The 19,906-nt window shown below is 53.4% G+C and overlaps 1 protein-coding gene across 4 annotated transcripts; it reads left to right on the top strand.

Annotated features, from left to right (window-relative positions):
• The first annotated feature begins 3,387 nt into the window (after positions 1-3,387).
• On the top strand, positions 3,388-10,260 carry LOC140594969 (SLAM family member 5-like). 4 transcript variants are annotated; one of them, XM_072732575.1, is made up of 7 exons: positions 3,388-3,526; positions 4,230-4,358; positions 5,935-6,327; positions 7,476-7,772; positions 9,260-9,394; positions 9,587-9,678; positions 9,946-10,260. In XM_072732575.1, exons 2-7 carry the CDS (start codon positions 4,259-4,261, stop codon positions 10,036-10,038), a joined length of 1,110 nt encoding a protein of 369 aa, XP_072588676.1. In that variant the 5' UTR covers positions 3,388-3,526; positions 4,230-4,258; the 3' UTR covers positions 10,039-10,260. The 4 variants fall into 4 exon arrangements, with proteins under 4 accessions (XP_072588676.1, XP_072588680.1, XP_072588678.1 ...); XM_072732579.1 differs by having other exon boundaries at positions 9,263-9,394; XM_072732577.1 differs by having other exon boundaries at positions 3,412-3,546; positions 9,263-9,394.
• The last annotated feature ends 9,646 nt before the right edge of the window (positions 10,261-19,906 follow it).

A 19,906-nucleotide genomic window follows, 5' to 3' on the forward strand; every position in this document is an offset into this window, starting at 1 on the left:
AAAATGATTGTCCTGAAATGAGTGCTTGACTTGTCCAAGAACACTGGCTAGTTGTCTGGAGCCCAGTGTGAGCTAATGCTGAGCCTCGGGCATCTCTGTGAGGATTAGACAGCTGTGTTCTCCTTCCCCACCAGGCTGTCGTTGTTCATACTGCTGTTTCCAATTGTCACCAATTCCTGGAGGTGCAGGTGCTCTGGTTTCCTGTCAGGACCCCGATCTCTTATAGCACCCCGAGCCCCAGACCCAATCCCCAGTAGCAGATGTGTCTCCAGGCTTGGGGAGAACTTCCTTAATGAGCTCAAGCACCTGGTGCCTACGCCCACCTCTGTACCTTGGCTCCCACTGTTCCCTGTTTCTGGAAAACAATTCCCTTTTCCGGGAAAAGGAAACTTAAGTGTCCACTTAGCGGACACTTAAGTGATATACTTGCCACCAAGATGATGTCAGATGCTGCACATCTGAAGAAACTTTTGTGTCTTTTTATTTTCATTCTCACTGTGTACTTTATGAAAAGAAGTAAAACGATGTCCTGCCCTTTCTGTCATCCAAACTCCTCTGCAACTCAATTACTTCTAGCTCTTAACTATTTCTCACGGCATTTATATCCGTGTTCCTAAAAAACGTTCCTTTTTAAAAATACTGTTCTTATATTACTATTTTCAGATCAAATTTCAGATACCACGTATTTTCCAGTGTGAAAGATGAGGATCTTCCTCCTCCCATGACTCTCCTACACTTTCCTCCCTCCAACTAATATAAAAATGGCAGATTTTTGGATAAATCAACAGTATTTATAATCTATAATTTATAAATAGCTCAACCATTTAGCATTTCTTATAGGCTAGATACCATTCTAGGATGTGAAGATATAACCACTAGTTCATCCTATAATACTATAGTTATCTCATTTTATAGATGAAAAAGTAGAGTACTTTTTGCTGAGATCTGCAAGATCCCGAAGCCGGTAAGGGGCAGAGCTGGGACTTGAGGCCAGATAGGTGGTCTCCATCTGGAATCCCGGCTTTCCCCTCTGGCGATCCCACTTCCACAGCCTGTTTATGGAGTGCTCACTATGGTACTCAGTGCTGGGCCCACAGGTGAACAAAATTAATTCCCAGCCCCAGGTACTTGTATTTAGGGGGAGACACTGGAAATAAACTAGGAACCAAGTAGATGTATAAGGTCAGGTGGTGGCCAGTGGGTAACCAAAGAGAAGCAGCGTCAGGCAGGGGAGCTGCTGTTCTAGATGGGCCTCCCTGGGCAGGGGGTTGGTGGCAGAGGCTGAACAGGTGTGAGCGGGAATCGTGTAGGTCCAGGAATGATGCTGCAGGCAGAGGTGACAGGAGCCACGGTGTGGAGCTGGGAGCCTGGCTGCTGGATGAGCCACCACAGGCTGGGCTGGAGGGGGTGATGGGGGAGCGGGGTAGGCGAAGGGGAGGGCTTGAGCCCCGAGAGCGCTGGGTCCTATCTAGGTGGGATGGGGGTGAGCAGAGCATCTGAGAGGCGCAGGGGCGGGGCGTGAGGCCGGCAGGGAGGCCACGGGGCTGTGTGTGGAGGACACCCTGCAGGGCCGCGCGGCCAGGGTGGGCCTGGGAGAGGACCCGGCACAGGACTGCGGGGGGCTTGGCCTAGACTTAGAAGCGGGGGTTCTGGAGCTGAACCACTGGGCTTGGATGTGGCTCTGGCACCCCTTGGCTTCAGGGCCCTGGACAGTTAGCAAGAGGTGCTCCAGGTGCTCTGGGTAGAATGGAGACCCGCTGGAGGTGCTGGGAACTCCTCGTCCTACGTGAGCTACATCGGAGCCCACGGGACTTGCTGATGGGTCAAGGTGGGGTTTGGAGGGAGGAGAGGTCCGAGGTGTCCTCAGTACCTGGGCCTGGGCTCCGTGGAGGGTGCTGGTGCACTACTGAGAGGGGGAGCCCCGGGGGAGGAGCAGGACGGGATCAGGGCAGAGGGCAGGCTGGAGACCCCTGGGCCTCCACGTGGGCCTATTGAGCAGGCAATTGCAGGGTTGAGTCTGGGGTTCAAGGGAAGGTGAGTGTAGACAGGAAGGGGCCCAGGAGCCAGGCCCAGGAATGGACAGAGTCAGGATGGGAATCCTGAGGAGGAGCAGCCAGAAGGGCAAGAGGGTCAGGAATGCTGGAAGCCTGGGAGCCCCTGACCGGGGTCCCTTGAAGTGTGCCACAGGCTGTGGAGGGTGCAGTCAGTGGGGACAAGGGGCAGCCGCTGTGTGACCTCCCAGGGCCCCCAGTCTGCAGGCCTCTGCCCACCAGCCCCATCTTATCCGATGGCCTCACAGGGATCATTCACTCCAGGGTTTCATGTCCTTTCTCTCTGGTGGGTGAAGACCTAGGGCCCCTGTGGGGGAGGATGTTCTGATTCACCCTGACGTCTCCTCCCTGGACGAGGGCTTCAGGCTCCTGTGGGGAAAGGCAGAGGGGAGCTGGCTGAGGGAGGGAGTTTCTACCCTCGGGGCTGCCTGTCCCCAGGTCAGGCCTGTTTCTCTGAGGGGACAGTAGGAAATGGAGAGGCAGGAGGGGGCTCCTGGGAACCTGGTCTAGTAGCGAAGCCAGCAGGTTCCTGAGGTGGGAGGGCTCTCCTCCAAGGGCACTGTGGGTCAAATAGGAGTCTCCCGGGCCCTGGGATGCGCTGGCCCCACACAGGCCCCGTGACTCCCCCAGCGAGTCCTGAAGCAGCTCCACGTCCCCACTGTGTGGAGAGCTCGGGGGCTCAGGGCCATGCAGCCATGTGTCCAGGGGACACGCAGGGAAGGGGTGGGAGGGTGAGATGCAGCCTCACTATGTATGGTCTTAGAACCCGGGCTCCCCTGGGGGAAGACTGTGGGACCTGCTCCTCCAGGAAGGTTTCTAGTCTGAAGCCACTGTCAGCACAGAAGTCATGCTGCCCTGCCTTTGTCCTCGGGCTCAGGGTCCTGAGCTCTCTGCCTACCAGGGAGCTGTTTCCGGGTGGGTTAGGAAGTATTCAGATTGTTCAAGAGTGAGACAAGCAAGCCCTGCCTGCCCTGGGGCTGGAGACATTGGGCTGTGGGTGATTCAGCCAATGTGGCGGGTAGCTGTGATCTGCAAAGGGCTGGACGTCAGAAGCTTCCAGATTGCAACCACAGGCTTGTACCTCTACTTGCGGGTGTGAGAATGAGAGAGGCTGCCCTGGGTCAGGCCTGGCCTCCCTCCCCCTCAGTGTGGCACCTCAAGGTCTGCCAGGGACTTGGGTCAGGAAAGACCAGTGGCCTAGAGCTGTAAAAAGTCCCTGGTGCTGGGCCAGCATGGAGGGCGTGCTGGCTGACCTTCAGGGTCCTTGCTCAGCAAGTCCTCGGGGCCCCCTCAGGGCCCACAACCCCACCCCAAGCTGTGGGTTCCACAAGCAAGCAGTCCTCACCCAGGAGGGCTTGGCCAGGGCTGTGGGGACGGGGATTGGGAGGGGCATGGGGACTGGGACGGGGATGGGGACGGGGGCAGAGCCACTGGCTGCCCCTCCCCTTGAAGTGACCAGGGACTGAACTGCCTAGGTCTGGACTCCATCCCAGGGGTTTGTACCCACAAGGCTCAGGGACGCCCTGGGAAGGGATCTCCCAAAAGTGGGTGGGAGCAGGGACAGGGCTGACGGCTCTCTGGTCTGAAGGTTCAGAGTGGGTTGGGGTAGCCCAGACGGGATGTGGGGACTTGCAGGAGGACACATGGTGGGACAGGACAGGCTACAGAGCCTGTGGCAGGAGGAGCCCATCCTTCTGCACCCCTGCCTGTGTCGGAGTGCAGGCCCATGGCCGGCAGAGCCGCACAGGGAAGTGCTGGTTGGGGTGCTGCTCCTGGGGGGCTGTGCCCTGTGTGTGGGGGCAGGGCGGGCCCTAGGGTGCAGACAGAGCCCTGGGGCGCCAGCAGAAGGGAGAGCAGAGCCCGAGGCTGAGGGGAAACCCAGGGACACAGGTCAGAAGCCCTAGGGGTACAGACTGGGGAGGTGAGACCGTCAGGCTGCTTGTGAGCTCAGGGTTGGGGCCTCCCCTGCACCGGGGCTCCTAGAGGGGCTGTTCCTACATTTGCTCTGCAATGATCTCCTGATCCCACTGCAGGTGCGGAGACAACAGGAGAGACCTGAATGGGCTAATCTCGACTGGGCAGTGAGGTCCCAGGGCTAACAGTTGTCCCTGCCCTTGGGGTGCGGAAGAGCCCAAGGTCTGAGTGACGTCTTTCATCCTCTCTTCCTCTATGTTCTAGATGCTTCCCCTGCCTCACTGTAGGCCCAGATGGATCCAGCAGGGAGGCAGCCTGCCATGGGCCCCTGCTCAGGGGATCCCCACCTAGGCAGGGCCTCCTGGCTCCTGGGACTCACCAGCCTCCTCCTCAGTGAGTGGCCCGGGCTACCGGGGAGGGAGGACCACCGGGCGGGCAGGGAGGCAGGAGCTGCGGGGCTGTCTGGTGTCTCTGGGGAGGAGCAGAGGCAGCAGCCCTGAGATATGGAGCAAACGCGGTGAGTCTCGTTTCCAGCCCCGGGTGGGGGGAGCGGAATGAACACAGGAGCTTCTGGCGGAGGCCAGGCTGGGAGCCCTGACCCTGGCTGCCTGGCTGCAGGATGGAACCCCCAGCAGGGGTGAGGCCAGGGGAGCCCGCAGCCCCCTGGGGAGAGGGATGGAGGAGACCAAGCAGGGGCTGCTGGGACACAGGGTGGGGACGGGCACCCCCTGGCCTACGATGCTCAGGGGACTGGGCAGCCCCTGCTGCTGCTGTGCCCGGCGGGGCCGACCCAGACCCCAGGGCTGAGCTGGAGAAGAAAGCAGGTGTCCTCTGGCTCCTGGGGCGACATGAGGCCTGACTATGGTGACATTCCGTTGGCAAAGGAAGGAAAGGTGGCCTCCAGAATTCAAGGGGTCTGTGCCCCTGCTGCATGTGAGACTGTGCCTGGAACAGGAGACTGAGGACAGGGGCTCCAGGTGGGGGTACCCTGGGGGGTCAGGAGGGAAGCAGAGGGAGCCCTGAAAGGGGACTGAAAGAAGGTCTGTGTTCACTAGAGTGGGATTTTCCAGTTCTTACTTCATCAGACCACCTGCTTCCTTTTTTTTTTTTTTTTTTTTAAGATTTTGTTTATTTATTCATAGAGACACACACACACACAGAGAGAGAGAGAGGCAGAGACACAGGCAGAGGGAGAAGCAGGCTCCATGCAGGAAGGCCGATGTGGGACTGGATCCCGGGTCTCCAGGATCACACCCCAGGCTACAGGCCGCGCTAAACCGCCCTGCCAGGAGGGCTGCCCAGACCACCTGCTTCTTTGTAACAAAGTAAATAAGAACCAAGGAGAAAACAGTAAGATTCAGAGAATTGTATCCAGGGCAGATGCTTTCAGGACAGCATGTCAGGCCTAGACCTCCTCCTGCACGGGGTGTCAGAGGGGAGTGAGTGTGTAGGAGGGGACAGACGAGGAGCCCTTGAGGCTGAGGAGGAATCAGGTGTCAGTGTCCTGGCTGGCCGGAGGCAGGGACAGCGTGGATACCTGTCCTGGGGACCGGTGGGCAGGTGAGTAAGGGGTGCTGGGCCCCATGTGGGGTCCCCAGGTCTGGAGAGAATCCATAGGGACTGGGTAAAGGCCAGGAAGGGATCTCCAACAGGTGAGCAGCTCCTTTCTGCAGAAATGCTCTCGGTATGGATGGTAAATGTGCCAGAGCTGTTGGTCCGAGTCCCCTGCACTTCATCCTCTCCCTGTTGGGGGACAGGACCCTGCAGGTGAGCGAGGTCACATGACCTGGTCAAGGGGACGCTGCCCTGGGACAGCAGTGACTCTAGCATCGCTTCACACTCATGCACTTTTCTGTCTTCCAGGAGTCATGGAGCACATGGGAGGGATTTCATGGCAAGATGGGTTCTGGGCTTTTCTCCTTCCTTCCTCCTGGAAAACCACCCTCATTTCCTGTGCCCTCTGCCCTAGGCGTCTGCAGCACTGGCACCCAGGGTTCTGCAGCCCATGGTTCTGGAGTTGAGGATTCGGGAAACCCTGTTTCTCTGAAGCGGATGCAAGGAGCTTCTGTGTTGTTTCAAGTGCTCAGAAACCCAGACTTGCCTGCAGGAGTCAAGCTGGAGAAGATGACCTGGGGGATCCTCTCCGGGGCAAAGTATACAGCGGTGCTGCGGGTCACCGCTGGGGCACGCACTCCAGAATGGGTCAACTTCCAGGACAAGTTCCAGAAGAGGGTCCATGTGTTCAACATGACGACCCTGAGGATGAACAACCTGACCCTGGAGGACACTGGGCTGTACCGGGCTCAGGGCTCCTACACCAGAGGAATAATGTATGACCGGGATTTCCACCTGACTGTGTATGGTGTGTAGGCCCCTCCCCCAGCCCCAGAGCTCACCTCCTTCCTCTGTCCCTGGAGGGTCCCCGCGCTTGGCTCGCAGGGCTCCCCCCAGGCCCCAGCCTTCAGACTCTTTCTTCTCCCCTGGAATCAGATGCAGGGTGTTCACCACAAATGCAGGCAGAGCTGAGAGTCACCCCAGGGATGGAATCATTTTGGTGCTTCGGGAGGGGAACCCCTGTGGGGGGAAGTGGGGATTTTGCCTTAACACTACTGTCCCCATAGGACTCAGGGTCCTCAGGCTGTCCCTGAGCTGTCTGTGCTGCTGGGACAGGTGAGGACACCTCAGGGGCTCACCACACCCCACCTGAGGGTCCTACTGTGCTGTTGGGCAGGAGTCAGACCCCAGAGCCTGTGCCCTGAGGTCCGGGTGTGGGCAGGGCTGTGCTGGTCTCTGGAGGCTCCGGGGAGAATCCATTTCTTTTCCTGTCCCCCCTTCTGGTGGCACCTGTATCCCCTGAGTCCTGGCCCCTTCCTCCACCTGCACAGCCAGCACTGCTGGGATGAGTCCTGCTGCAGAGGGAGCATTGCAGCCTCAGGCCGAGAGATTTGCAAGACCGATTATGAGTCTGTCCCTTGTTTTTCGGGGAGACCTCGAGTTCAGTGCATGTTCCTACCACACAGGGTGTCTATTCCTAGGGACCACACTGTGTCCCCCCCTGCAGCTCCTCTGCTGAGACCCTGGGCTAATCTCTAAGGCCCTGATCAGGCCAGTGACTTCTGTACCAGGGGAATGGGGTCCTGACACCATCCCAGCAGGAGAAGATGGGCAGGGTCTACCAAGTTAAATTCTTCTGTTCCAACTTCTCCTTCTTCTATGGGACACCCCGCTTTCGTACAGTTAATGGAGTTTGGGTAGGTGGTTGCTGGACCAAATTTCTCCATTGAGATTTTTAAGAATTGCTCAGTCTAGTGAAATCCCATAGAGCTGTCTCAGTGGCAACATCCTTATGGCACCTGCTGTAGTTTTGGTCACTTCTGTTCTATTCGTAATATGCTTTCACCATCCTGAGGGGAAGGAAACCAGAGCTTCGGGGAGATTCCAGAGGACGAAGCCTGAGCTGTGATTTCTCTGCACACGTGACGCTCTGTCCTCTTGTTCCTCCTGCCCCAGAGCCCCTGTCCCTTCCCCAGATCTGGGCCAAGGATCGGTTCATCACCCCAGGCTGGTGCAACGTCACCGTGAAGTGTGACACCTCGGGAACCAGGGAGGACATGACCCTGTCCTGGGAGAGCAGGGGACTCCCTAGGGAACTGGAACAACGAGGGACCCCAGGACCAGCTCCCAACCCCTGGACCCTGGCTCTGAGCCTGCCCTTGAGCCAGCCCAGCATCAGCCTTAACTGTGTGCTCAGCAACCAAGAACACCGGAAAACTGTCACCTTGGACCTTGGGGACATTTGTGACCACGGTGAGTGCATCCTGCAGAGGGGAGGGGCTCCTGGGGCTCAAGCAGCCCTGGGTGAAGGTTCTCCTGTCTCTCCCCATGTTTATGGCACCACCCTTCACCTGGTCACCCCATCCAGAGTCTGGCAGGCACGTCCACCTGCTTCTGCCCTTGGGTGCTGCTGCTGGTCTCCTCTACCCCCACCCTCACCCCTGCTGGTCCAGGCAGCTCCCAGCAGGGACCTCTGCCCACCCTCACCCATCATTTCCTGTGTCCAGGGTGGTTTTCAGGAGGGGAGTTGGGGGATGTCATCCGTCTGTGCCACCAGACGGGGTATGAGCCAGCGACTCCTTCAGGATTGAGGACCGGGTGCTCCTCTGCCCAATTGTGGGCTCGCGGACACAGGTCACCCCACCTGTTGGCCTGGGTCCTGGATGTGTCCTGCTGTCCTCAGCCTCCAGCCTCTGGTCAGGCACCGGCCTCTGCCCTTAGCCCTTCCAGGTCAGGATCCTCACTCTCCCTACTCCTGTCCAGGGACCCCTTGGCTCCAGCTAGCGCTGGGACCTGACACCCGAGCAGTCCCCGGGGCCGCCGCTGGGGGCAGGTCCAGCATGAAGAGTTTGACCCCGGGTCTGGGCCTCAGGGGCTCAGGCTCCACAGGAGCTGCTGCCGTCCTGCCCTCACACCTGCCTCCTCTCAGGAGCTGCCAGGGGCTCCCACACTGAGAGTGAGGCTCTGGACCAGGATGAGCCTCCTCTGCAGCCCCAAGCCCTGGATGGCAGTGGCCACGTCTGCTTCTCCTGTGAATTCCTGTCCGTGCTCGGCCCCGGGCTGTTTCCTCACAGTTCGTGTTTCCCTGAGTGAATGAGTGACCCGGTGCCCCGTGTGCCCCCTCGGCCCTCCCCCTTCCTCCACCAGCGGCTGGGGCCGTGCTGCCTCAGTATCCCCGATTCCAGAGGAGCTTATCACTCAGACACTCACTGTGCCCTCTGGAAAGAGGCTCCTGCCCCCTCTCACCCTCCTACCTGGCTCCTCCCTCTTGGTCCCCTCCCACCTGCCCCAGTGGGTGCTGGAGCTCCAGGGCTGGCGAGGTGCCCCCCTCACTGTTCATGGCCCTCCTTCCTGGACGGCCGCACCCACCCTGCCTGTCTGCTCCCTGCCCTCCTCCCTCAGGACGATGTTTCCCATCACCTCCTCCAGGAGGGCCTCTCTGACCACGTGTGTACAGGCTGGGAGCTCCTGTGCCCTGGGATGGCTCTGGGTGGCTCCCTGTGGCACCTTCTCACCCTCCTCCCACAGAGGTGTCCTTAGGGGTGGGCACCATGTCCTGTTCCTCTCAGCACCCGGGCTCCAAGCAGGAGTTCGGGAAGTGTTGAGTGAAAGCACCTGCCATGCTGCTCCCTCCTCAGCTTCTGAGCAGGTGACTTCAGACATGTCCACGTACGTGCTGGGCAATGGGCGTCTGTCCTTCTCTCTGTCCTGAACCTTCTCCATCTCTCTGTGGAGGGAAGCAGATCCACAGGGACAGGCTGATGCCTCCCAACTACCCAGCATCCTGGGGACTGTTGTGGTCCTGCTGCTGGTCCTGGGAGCTGGACTGTTCCTCTGGAGGACACGAGTGAAGAAGAGCCTGGAGCCTGGGAGAGGCAGGTTGCACTTCTCCTCCCCGGGCCCACACACCTCCCTCCACCGGACCCTGGGTTCCCTTCCTCCTGCATTGACTGCTCAGGGGATGTCCATGCAGGAGGCTGGTGGGGGCGGCCATGCCCTTGGGGTCATGGAGGGGAGGGTACAGGTTTCCAGGGCTCAGACTTCAGCTCCCTCTGTGTATGACCCAGGTGCAGGGTCGCAGGAGAAGCACAGGGACCCCGATGCTGGCATTCACTATGCAGAGCTGAACCAGCAGGGGTCTGGAGACAGCAGGGACAAGGTGAGGCTGGGAGAGGGGGCAGCCTGGGTCCTCCCACATCCCTGTGTGCCTGGGTGTGTGCTTGTCAATCCCCGTCATCCACAGGGTCTGACCACTGTACCCCTGGAACCCTTTTAGGACAACACAGCATTAGCTACGAAATTCACCTCGGGGCCCATGCAGTGCTGAGTGATTAGGGGAGGACATGTCAGCAGCAGTGGGTCTGTGGGGGTCCTGTTGGGGCTTTCTGTCTGTCTGCTGTTGCAGGACCCTCTGTCTGCATTCCAGGGTAGAGGTGCAGCACGTCTGGAAGGGGACAAGCCTCTCACTACTGTCTACAGTGAGGTCCGCAGGGCAGGCGTGGCCCTGATGAGGATTTAATTGGAAGAAGCCAGAGAATCCCGCCCTCCGGGGACAGCTGTCTTGGGAGCATGATGCCTGCAGCTCTGGTCCCACCTCTTCCTCCTCTGACTCCTCTGGTGAGGGACTGGCTGGTCCAAGCATCAGTTAGCGTCTATGCTAAATGGTTCTGCACACGTTTGCGATGAGACATCTGTAGGCCTTTCAAGAGGGAAACTGAGTAAATAAATTGACAGAAACATGTGTCATGACTGCTCAGGCCCAGCCACCTGGCACCCCTTGAGAGAACCCTCCTCCTCACCCTTTATACATCAAACTGCCTTTCAGACCCTCACCCCTGGGACAAACCTTTGTGACTCACAACATCCCACCTCCAGCCGAGTCTTGAACTCAGTCCGCACTCAGTTATGTGCGGAGAGCTATTCGGGGGCGCCATGAATCCGTCATGGTCAGCCCTTCTCTGGGGACGTGCCGTCTGCGCATGCCTCTCCGTGGTTCGTCCCCTGACCTGTTGCCCCTTCCCTGCAGCCCTCACCCCGTCTCTCTGCCCCCTGCCCAACACTTGAGCCCACCGTGGGCCTCACCTCACAGGGACCCCTAGAGCACCAGCAGGTGACCCGAATGTGACCCTGGTGACAATGTTTCCTGCTCCCACTCCTACTGGACCCTACTGGCCACTCCCTGGACCCCTCACCCCCTGCCGACTTCCCAGACTTCTCTGGGGCCCCTCTAGCGCCCCTCCTCCCTCACCTGCTCTGCTCCTGAGGGTTTGGGCAGGGCCTATTCCTATCTCCAGTGCCCTTCTCTCTCACGGGCCTCTGTCCCGGGGCTCACTGTCCCGTCCCAGGGGTGATGCCCGGACCTCCGTCCCCCTGCCCCATGCCCTTAGGTCAGCCCACACCCCCTCCCCCCCCACAAGGGGGTCCTGCATAGCCCCCGACCTGCACTTTGCACCTACTCCCTCTGCCCTGTGGGGCTTCCCCCTGTGGAGAAATGCCCCCGTCCCCTCCCCCGCATGGTGTCTTCCTCCAGCTCAGGACCAGTGATCCAGCGCTCCCTGTGCCGAGCACCTTGTGTGCAAGGACTTTATTCTATTGTCACAATCGTCGGAGTGAGGACAGAAATACAGAAGCCCAGAAGTGCACGTGGAACATGAATACCAGGAGCCTGATCCTACAAGGACTGTGGCCCCACCTTCCCTCTAGTGGCTGTTCTCAGTTTTCCTGAGAGTTGGAACTCATCCCTGTTCAGAGTAGAGTGTCTTCTGTAGTCTGTGTGTCCTCGCCTCATAAATTACTTCATATGAGAGAGACAGACAGACACAGACAGACCCACAGGTGCACCTGTCACCTGCCTGCTGGGGGAGCTCCTGCCTGTGCCTTCACTACCTTGTTGGTCTCTGGAAATTCCCTCAGTCCCACCTCGGCCACCTGCCTCTTCTTTGATCATGCAGTTCCCTGCTCAGCACCCAACATCGCTGTGGGGACCCTACTGTCTCCTGCATCAGGGGGTTTTGTCTGGAGGATGAAATCCTGCCTCGGTGGCACCTGGGCAAGTGCAGGTTCTGGTCTCTGCAATCTTTCATCCCTCCGCCCCGAAATCCTAAGTGCCCAAAAGATGAAATGAAAAATCAGGAAATAACCACAAATTCAAAGTAAGTGAAAGAAAAATTTTTGCTTCACTTTATACAAATACATTGAAAATGTAGATGAAATGGTTAATTTTCAAGAAAGTATGATGTAGTGATAGGAGAAAGGAGAAAGCCTCAGGGCAGGTACGGTGCCTGATGGGTGAACAAGCTCTGCCGCGTTTCCCCGTCGCCCGCAGACCCCCCACCACACCTTGGCTGACCCTGGAGGGAGTTCTTCCCCCACACTGAGCCCCTTGGTGATTTTCGGGTCCCCAGCTGGGCGTCCTAGGATCTGAGGCAGTCCTGACACTGTCTACCTGCAGCTCAGGTCAGACCCCATGGGGGAGGGTTCAGGCCACCGCACCTGTGCCTCCACTCCGATGCCAGGCAGTTCTGGTCTGTGCCTCTGAGCACCTGGATGTGCCCCGCGGGTTCCTATGAGCGGCCTGTCAGGCTGCTGATTTCCTGGGGCAGCTCACCCGGCAATGGTGACCCCGAGTCCTTCCTAGCTTATGGGTCGGTTATACAGGGTATAAGTCACGAGCAGCCGGGGGCAGAGGGGCCGGGGACAAGACATGTGGGGAGGGGTGTGGAGCTGCCATCCCTCTAGGTGAGCCCCCATCCTGGATTTTTCTTTTCCTCTGCCCGTGAGTCTGAGCCTCCTGCAAGCCTGGTTTCCACATCCACCCTTCTCTAGGGGCACTGACCCTCTCTCACTGCACCTGTTCCAGGACCTACGTCCTGAGCTCCCTCATCCCTCTCCTGTCCTCTAATTCATCTTCCCCACAATGTCTGTCTGAAGTAATCCTTAAAAGTGGGAATCACATGAAATCATTGTCCTGAAAACCATCTAGTGGTTTCCTTTTGCAGGTGGATTACTCCCAGCTTCCTACCCAACCTGCAGAGCCTTCCTTCCCCCATCCTCCTGTCTTCAGACCTCATCTTGGCTCATTCTCTTCCAGCCTCGCCTCCCCATAGGTGTCCATGATGGCCACGATCATTGCTGCATTGGGACCTTAGCATATGCTTTTCCTCTCCCCGGTGTAATTAATTCTAATTGTCACTACTCTTGGGGACCTTTCTTCACAAACCACCCACGCCCCACACCCCCAGCAAACCACCAGCATAGTGTCACATTATTGCAAGTGTCACTCGGGTTCCTGGTTCCTGGCAACAGAGATGAATTGGTTGAATGTATATATTAGAGGAGTGCAAGTGGCCCTGGACGGTGAGGCCCCTGACGACCAGGACCTGCCCCTCCAGGGACCACACCAGGAGTGACACCTCGGTGAGCTGGTCAGTCACAGGGGATCTGTGACTCCTGGCAGGGACGTCACAACTCCTACCCCAGCACCACTGATCTGGACACCTGCTAGGCCCAGGACTGCTGCCACCTCCCTAAATGATGGCCACCCTTAGAGGTACAGGCCGTGTCCCATGGCACTAGCTCCAGGTAGAAAGTCCAGGGTGGGACATCTGACCCCAGAGCCCAGGTCCTGTGTCATCTCAGCTGCAAAGATGCAGGGCAGTGGGTACCTGGCATTTCCAGCTTCTCTGGGGGGATGTTGGCTCTGGTTCATGAGGAGACAATTCCCCAAATGTGGGAAGTAAGTTCAGAGGCCGAGCAACAGGTAAGGAATCTGTGCCAGCCCCTTTCTGTGTTCTTTATGGAACTTATAATGATTTGAAATCATGTGGTGTTGAGGCTTCCGTGCCCTGGATCCCTGACTAGGATGGGAGCTCCGTGAGAGCAGGTACCGGTCCCCACTGTGTCCTCGGTCACCATGTGACCCTCAGCCATGCCAAGCTGGTCCAGCATTGATTGCCCAAGGTGGACTAAGGCCCCGACGGAGTACAGATCTGTACCAGACAAGTAGAGTCAGGAAAAATACAATGGTAACATGTCACCTGGCATGAGAAGGTCTGTGACCAGCACTGATAGTGACCACTGTGTTGCCTAATGGTAGAGGGTCATGAATGAACTACTCAGAAGCAGTGTCAGAGGAGTGGTGGGCCTGAGGCCCTGCTGCCACTTGCTGAGGAACACAGGGCAGTAGCAGACATGCTGAAATAGTTTTCTTGTGTCATAGACAACCAAAGGGAAAGTTGGGTCATAATTTATCAGCTTCCATATTGTCCAGTGTTTCCCCAGATTAGAGCAAAGAGCATGTTGGGTGTCAGGTGCAGGAAAGAGTGTGTCCGAGCTGGGAGGGTGACACACATGTGCCTGACCCAACGCTGTGTGCCATAGGCAAGGCCCATGCTGAGCAAGCACCTCTGTAGCTTTGCTTCCTGGGCTCTGAAACAGGAGAGGCTCCTCCTCTTTAAGCATGCCAGTGATGTGATGGGACAGCAGGTGCTACAGCAGCGTCACTCCTGTCCGCTTCTTTCTTCCCATCCTAGCTATTCCCTCACCAAGCTTCCAGACTGCGGCCGACCCCAGCTCCTCCCACAGCCCTGAAGGGACCATTTTCACCTGACCTCCTCCTTGTCCCCTAATGTCCGAGAGGTTGAGTGGCCTTGGCATTCTGAACCCGAGTAACAACATTTGCTGGTGTCCTAGAGGCCTGATGCCTCTGGTCCTGACTGTATGAGCTTGAAGGAAAATATAAGAGCTACTTCTCCCTGACAGAGATGGCAGTTTGAGCATCAGGAATTTCACTACGGAAAGGAGTGGGTGTTATACAGCAGGTATCCTTTTCTCACAGGAAAATCCGCAAAGGAAGTCTTTAGATTCTGTGTAAATGGTAAGGTGAGCCCCAGTCAGGAATTCCAACACCTTATCAAAGCATGTTGAACTACATAAGTTTAATAATGTCAACTCTTCTTTAGGAATAGTTGCAACTTTTTTGATGCCCTAACAATAAAAGCTTAATTTTAAAGATCTCATCTTAGAAAAACTTAGTGAAGATGTCTTAAAAAGCATAAAAACAAATGAAAGCCATCCAATTTCTTCCTTCCTTCCTTCCTTCCTTCCTTCCTTCCTTCCTTCCTTCCTTCTTTCCTTCCTTCCTTCCTTTCTTTCTTTTTTTAAAGTTTTATTTGTCCATTCATGAGAGACACAGAGAAAGAGAGAGAGGGGCACAGAGACACAGGCAGAGGGAGAAGCAGGCTCCATGCAGGGAGCCCGATATGGGACTTGATCCCAGGTCTCCAGAACCAGGCCCTGGGCTGAAAGTGGCACTAAACCGCTGAGCAACCAAGGCCGCCTGCCATCCAATTTTCAATTGCAAATTGTTGCTGAGTTGGTTATTAGAAATACAAAATTCCATCAGAAACATTCTTAATCAGTTAGTTCGAAAACTAATTAAAAATTCCTATCATCCTCAATAGGGAAAAACTCAGAGCTTTTCCCCTAAGTTCAGGAACACAACTAGGCTGCTCACTCTCACCACTGCTGTTCAACACAGCACTGGAAGTCCTAGCCTCAGCACCAGACGATAAAAAGAAATAAAGGGCATTCAAATCAGCAAAGAAGTCAAAATCTCAGTCTTTCCAGATGACGTGATAGTCTACATGAAAACCCCAAAATGACTCCACGCAAAAATTACTAGAACTGATACAAGAATTCAGCAATGCGTGATATCAAATTAACGCACAGAGGGCAGTTGCATTTCTACACAGTAACAACGAGGCAGAAGAGAGAAATCAAGGAAGGACCCAATTACAATTGAATCAAAACCATAAGATGCCTCGGAATAAACCTAACAAAAGTGATATAAAGGATCTGTACTCAGGAAACTATAGAGCACCTATAAGAAGGATTTTAAGGAAGACATAGAAATGCAAAAATATTCCATGGTCATGGATTGGAAGAAGGAATATCGTTAACATGCCTATGCAACCCAAGGCAAACTATACATTCAGTGCAATCCCCAACAAAATACCAAGAGATTTTTCATAGAGTTGGAACAAATCATTCCAAAATTTGTATAGAACCAGAAAAGTCCCTGAAGAGCCAAAGGAATGTTGAAGAAGAGAACCAAAGCTGGTTGCATCACAATTTTGGACTTCAAGCTCTCTTACAAACCTCTAATCATCAAGACAGTGTGGCACTGGCCCAAAACGGAAACAAAGATCAATGGAACAGAAGAGAGACTCAATGGTCAACTAATCTTCAACAAAGCAGGAAAGAATATCCAATGGAAGAAAGTCTCTTCAACAAATGGTGTTGGGGAAATTGAACAGCCACACGCAGAAGAATGAAACTGGACCACTTTCTTACACCATATACAAAAATAAACTCAAATTTGAAAGACCTACATGGCAGACATGATTCCATCAAAATCCTAGAGAAGAAGGCAGGCAGCAATCACTGTCACCTTGGCCACAGTGATCTCTTTCCAAAGGAAAGAGAAAGAAAAGCAAAAATGAACCACTTGGACTTCACCAAGATAAAAGGCTTTTGCACAGCCACAGAAAGAGTCATCACAACTAAAAGGCAATTCACAGAATGGCAGAAGATACTTGCAAATGTCTTATCTTATAGGACTAGTATCCAAAACCTATAAGAACTTATCAAACTCAATGCATAAAGCAAAAAGTCCAGTCAAGAAATGGAGAAAAGACATGAACAGACATCTCTCCAAAGAAAAGAAATGGTCAAGAGACACATGAAATATTGCTCAACATCACTCGGCATCAGGGAAATGCAAACCAAAGCCACAATGAGATACCACCTCATGCCAGTTGGAATGGCTAAAGTTAAGAAGTCAGGGAAGGACAGATGTTGGGGAGGATGCAGAGAAATGGGAGCCCTCTTACACCGCTGGTGCGAATGCAAGCTGGTGTAGCCACTCTGGAACAGTATAGAGGTTCCTCAAAAAGTTAAAAATTGAGTTACCCTATAACCCAATAATGGCATTCCTAGGTATTTATGCAAACATAAATGCATAGTGATTCGAAGGGGCACATGCAACCCAATATATATGGCAGCGATGGCCACAATAGCCAAGTAATGGAAAGACCCCATATGTCCATCTAGGATAAATGAATAGAGAAGAAGTGGTATATCAAAGGATACAATGGATTATTACTCAGCCATCAAAAAGAATGAAATCCTGCCATTTGCTAGGACATAGATGGAACCAGAGGGTATTATACTAAGCAAAATAAGTCAGGCAGAGAAAGACAACATATGATCTCACTCATATATGGAACTTAAGGAATAAATAGATGAACATAGGGGAAGGGAGGGAAAGCTAAAAGAAGATGAAACTTGAGAGGGAGGCAAAGTATAAGACTCTATGGAACAACTGAGGATTGCAAGAGGAGAGGTGGATGGGGTAAGGGATAACTGTGTGATGGGCATTAAGGAAGGCCCTTGAGGTGATGAGCACCGGGTGTCGTATGCACCTGATGAGCCACTAAATTCTACCTCTGAAACTAATAAAGCTCAATAAGTAAAAACCAATTTTAAAACACAGACACATCTCTACATTTGTATGTTGCATTTGGCCACTCGTCCCTACAGGGGCCAAGTCTTGTGATCAGGACACCATGGCCCGATAGCTTAAATATGTATGGTTTGACTCTTTACAGTAAGCTTGCCTCCCCCTCCCTGGATGGTGCTGCTAGCACAGTGGATGCCTGTAACTCTGTAGGTCATCCTGGAGATTAAGGAAGTTAATGGAAAACCCTTGGAGCCATACCTGGGAATATACACCTGCTCCATGACTGCTATTTTTTTCCATTTCATCTGCAAATGGAGCAAATTCCACTAATAAATGTTCTCTTTATACTGTCATTATATTCCTTTAATAAATCCAAAGTGATCATGTATGTGGTGTGATTTCATTTGCTAGTATTTTATTTAAGAATTTTAAGTTTCCTGTGTATGACTGACTGTAACCCATGGATTAGCAGATGTGCTTGTCCTGCTTTAGTTTGGGGATTCTCCTTGTCTGATGTGAGTGTTAAAGCTGAAATACACTTTCATGACCTAAGAAACCTTCTCCTTTTTCTAAGCTGAAACACTGTCTGTAACATAGGAATGTTATTTTCCTTGGCCATTTGGCAGTACTCACCCCCACAACTGTGTGCCCCTCACGCCCTTAATGAAGACAGATCTTTGGCTACCTTCCTGATTTCTTCTAAGTTGCTGGGTACATCCCAGTTGTCTACCTCTTCTTAATAGAATTTTGATCACTTTCCCAAAAAAGACATTATTTCACTTACATTTTTAAGTTTTATTAATGTGTAGTTGTATCCATGTTTCCTTATAATTTGTTTTCACGTTAATTTTTAAAATTTAAATTCGATAAATTACCATATAATGTAGTATTGGCTGCAGAGGTAGGAGTCAGTGATGCATCAGTCTTATAGAACACCCAGTGCTCATCACATCACATGTTCTCTTTAAGGTCCATCACCCAGTGACCCCATCCCCCCATCCCCTCACCTCCAGCGGCCCTCAGTTCATTTTGTATGATTAAGAGTCTCTTATGCTTTGTCTTCCTCTTTGATTTCAACCTGTTTAATTTTTTCCCCTCTTCCACTATGATCCTCTGTTTTGTTTTTTTAAATTCAATTATGAGTGAGATCATATAATTGTCTTTCTCTGATGGACTTACTTCACTTAGCATTATACCCTCTAGTTCCATCTAGATCATTGCAAATGGTGAGTTTTCTTTTGATTTTATTTTCTTTTTTTGAGACTGAGTAGTACTCAATTGAATGAATATATATATGTGTATATATGCCACATCTTCTTCATCCATTCATCTGTTGATGGACATCTGGACTCTTTCCATAGATTGTATAGATGTGTTTCTTTAGTTTTATTATTAATTGGCTTATGTAATTGGCTGTTCCCATGTTAGGGGCATAAATATTTACAAATGTTAGATCTTCCTGTTAGGTAGACACTTTAATTATAATATAGTGTCCTTCCTCATCTCTTAGTCTAGTCTTTGGTTTAAAATCTAATTTGTAAAAAAAAAAAAAAGAAGAAATCTAATTTGTTGTGACGCCTGAGTGCCTCAGCAGTTGAGCATCTGCCTTCAGCTCAGGGTCTGATCCCGGGATCCCGGGCTCTAGTCCCTCACTGGGCTCCCTGTATGGAGCCTGCTTCTCTCTCTGCCTATGTTTCTGCCCTCCCCATGTCTCTCATGAATAAATAAATATAATCTCTTTTAAAAAAACAAAGACTGTCTAAAAAAATATTTTTAAAAAAGAGTTAGTAAAATAAGAGAATGGTTGAAAAAAGAAAGAGAAAAAAATTAAAACCGAAGCCTAAAGAATTGTGAGGGAAAACCATGAATTCTCTAAGCTATATTCCCCTAGTGCTGGAGTTTTGCAGTTTCCTTCCTCTTCTTCTTCTTTTTCTTAAAGGCTTTTTAAATTTATTTATTCATGAGAGACACAGAGAGAGACACAGGCAGAGGAAGAAGCAGCAGGCTCCATGCTGGGAGCCCGGGTCTCCTGGATCAGGCCCTAGGCTGAAGGTGGCACTAAACTGCTGAGCCACCAAGGCTGCCCTGGAGTTTTGTAGTTTCAAGGAGATATGAACTTGGCCTTGGCTGGATATTATTGCTGATCTTCTGAGGGAGGGGTCTGCTGCACTGATCCTCAGGTGTCTGCCCTGGGTGGACTCCCACTGCCCTTGCCAGGGGCCAGGCTCACTAATGTCATCTGGAATGCTCTAGGTGGCTTTTGTTCCCTGAAGGCCTTCCCAGCCACTATAGAGGAGGAGAGTGAAATGGTCACTTCCCAATCTCCATTCCAGAGCCAGAGCTCAGATCCCCACTGCTCAGTGCCCTCAGGGAAAGCGGTCCATCACTCCTGTCCCTATGGTCCCCGTGAACATTCTGTGCTCTTCTGCATGGGACCCGGCATTTTTACCTCAGGAACGTGACCTCATTTTGAGTCCCCAAACCCTGCAGACTGTTGCGGTGCATACGTGGACACCACTCCTCCTGGGGGACGAAGGGAGGTCTCCCAGTTCTGCTGTTGCTGGGTCCCTGCTCAGAGAAGGCTTCCAGGACTGTGCCCCAGTTCGTGGTTCATGGTCACCCGGAGCTGAGAGCCCACTACTGGCCTCAGTGATTGCAGGCAGCTTCCCTGCTCCCAGGCCTGAAACTGGGCTGCCCTCAGGCACCCCCATCTTTCTGTGACCATGGGGACCCTGAGACCACAAGTCCTACCCAGGATCATGCCCCCGCTTCATCACCTGAGCACCTTTCAGACAGGGACGCCCCTCATCTGAGCGTACTTCTGAACGTTCTGATGTTGCGTTCCGCGGCTCCATCACTCCCCGGA

Source organism: Vulpes vulpes, chromosome 13 (genome assembly GCF_048418805.1).
Source record: "Vulpes vulpes isolate BD-2025 chromosome 13, VulVul3, whole genome shotgun sequence".
Classification (NCBI taxonomy): domain Eukaryota; kingdom Metazoa; phylum Chordata; class Mammalia; order Carnivora; family Canidae; genus Vulpes; species Vulpes vulpes.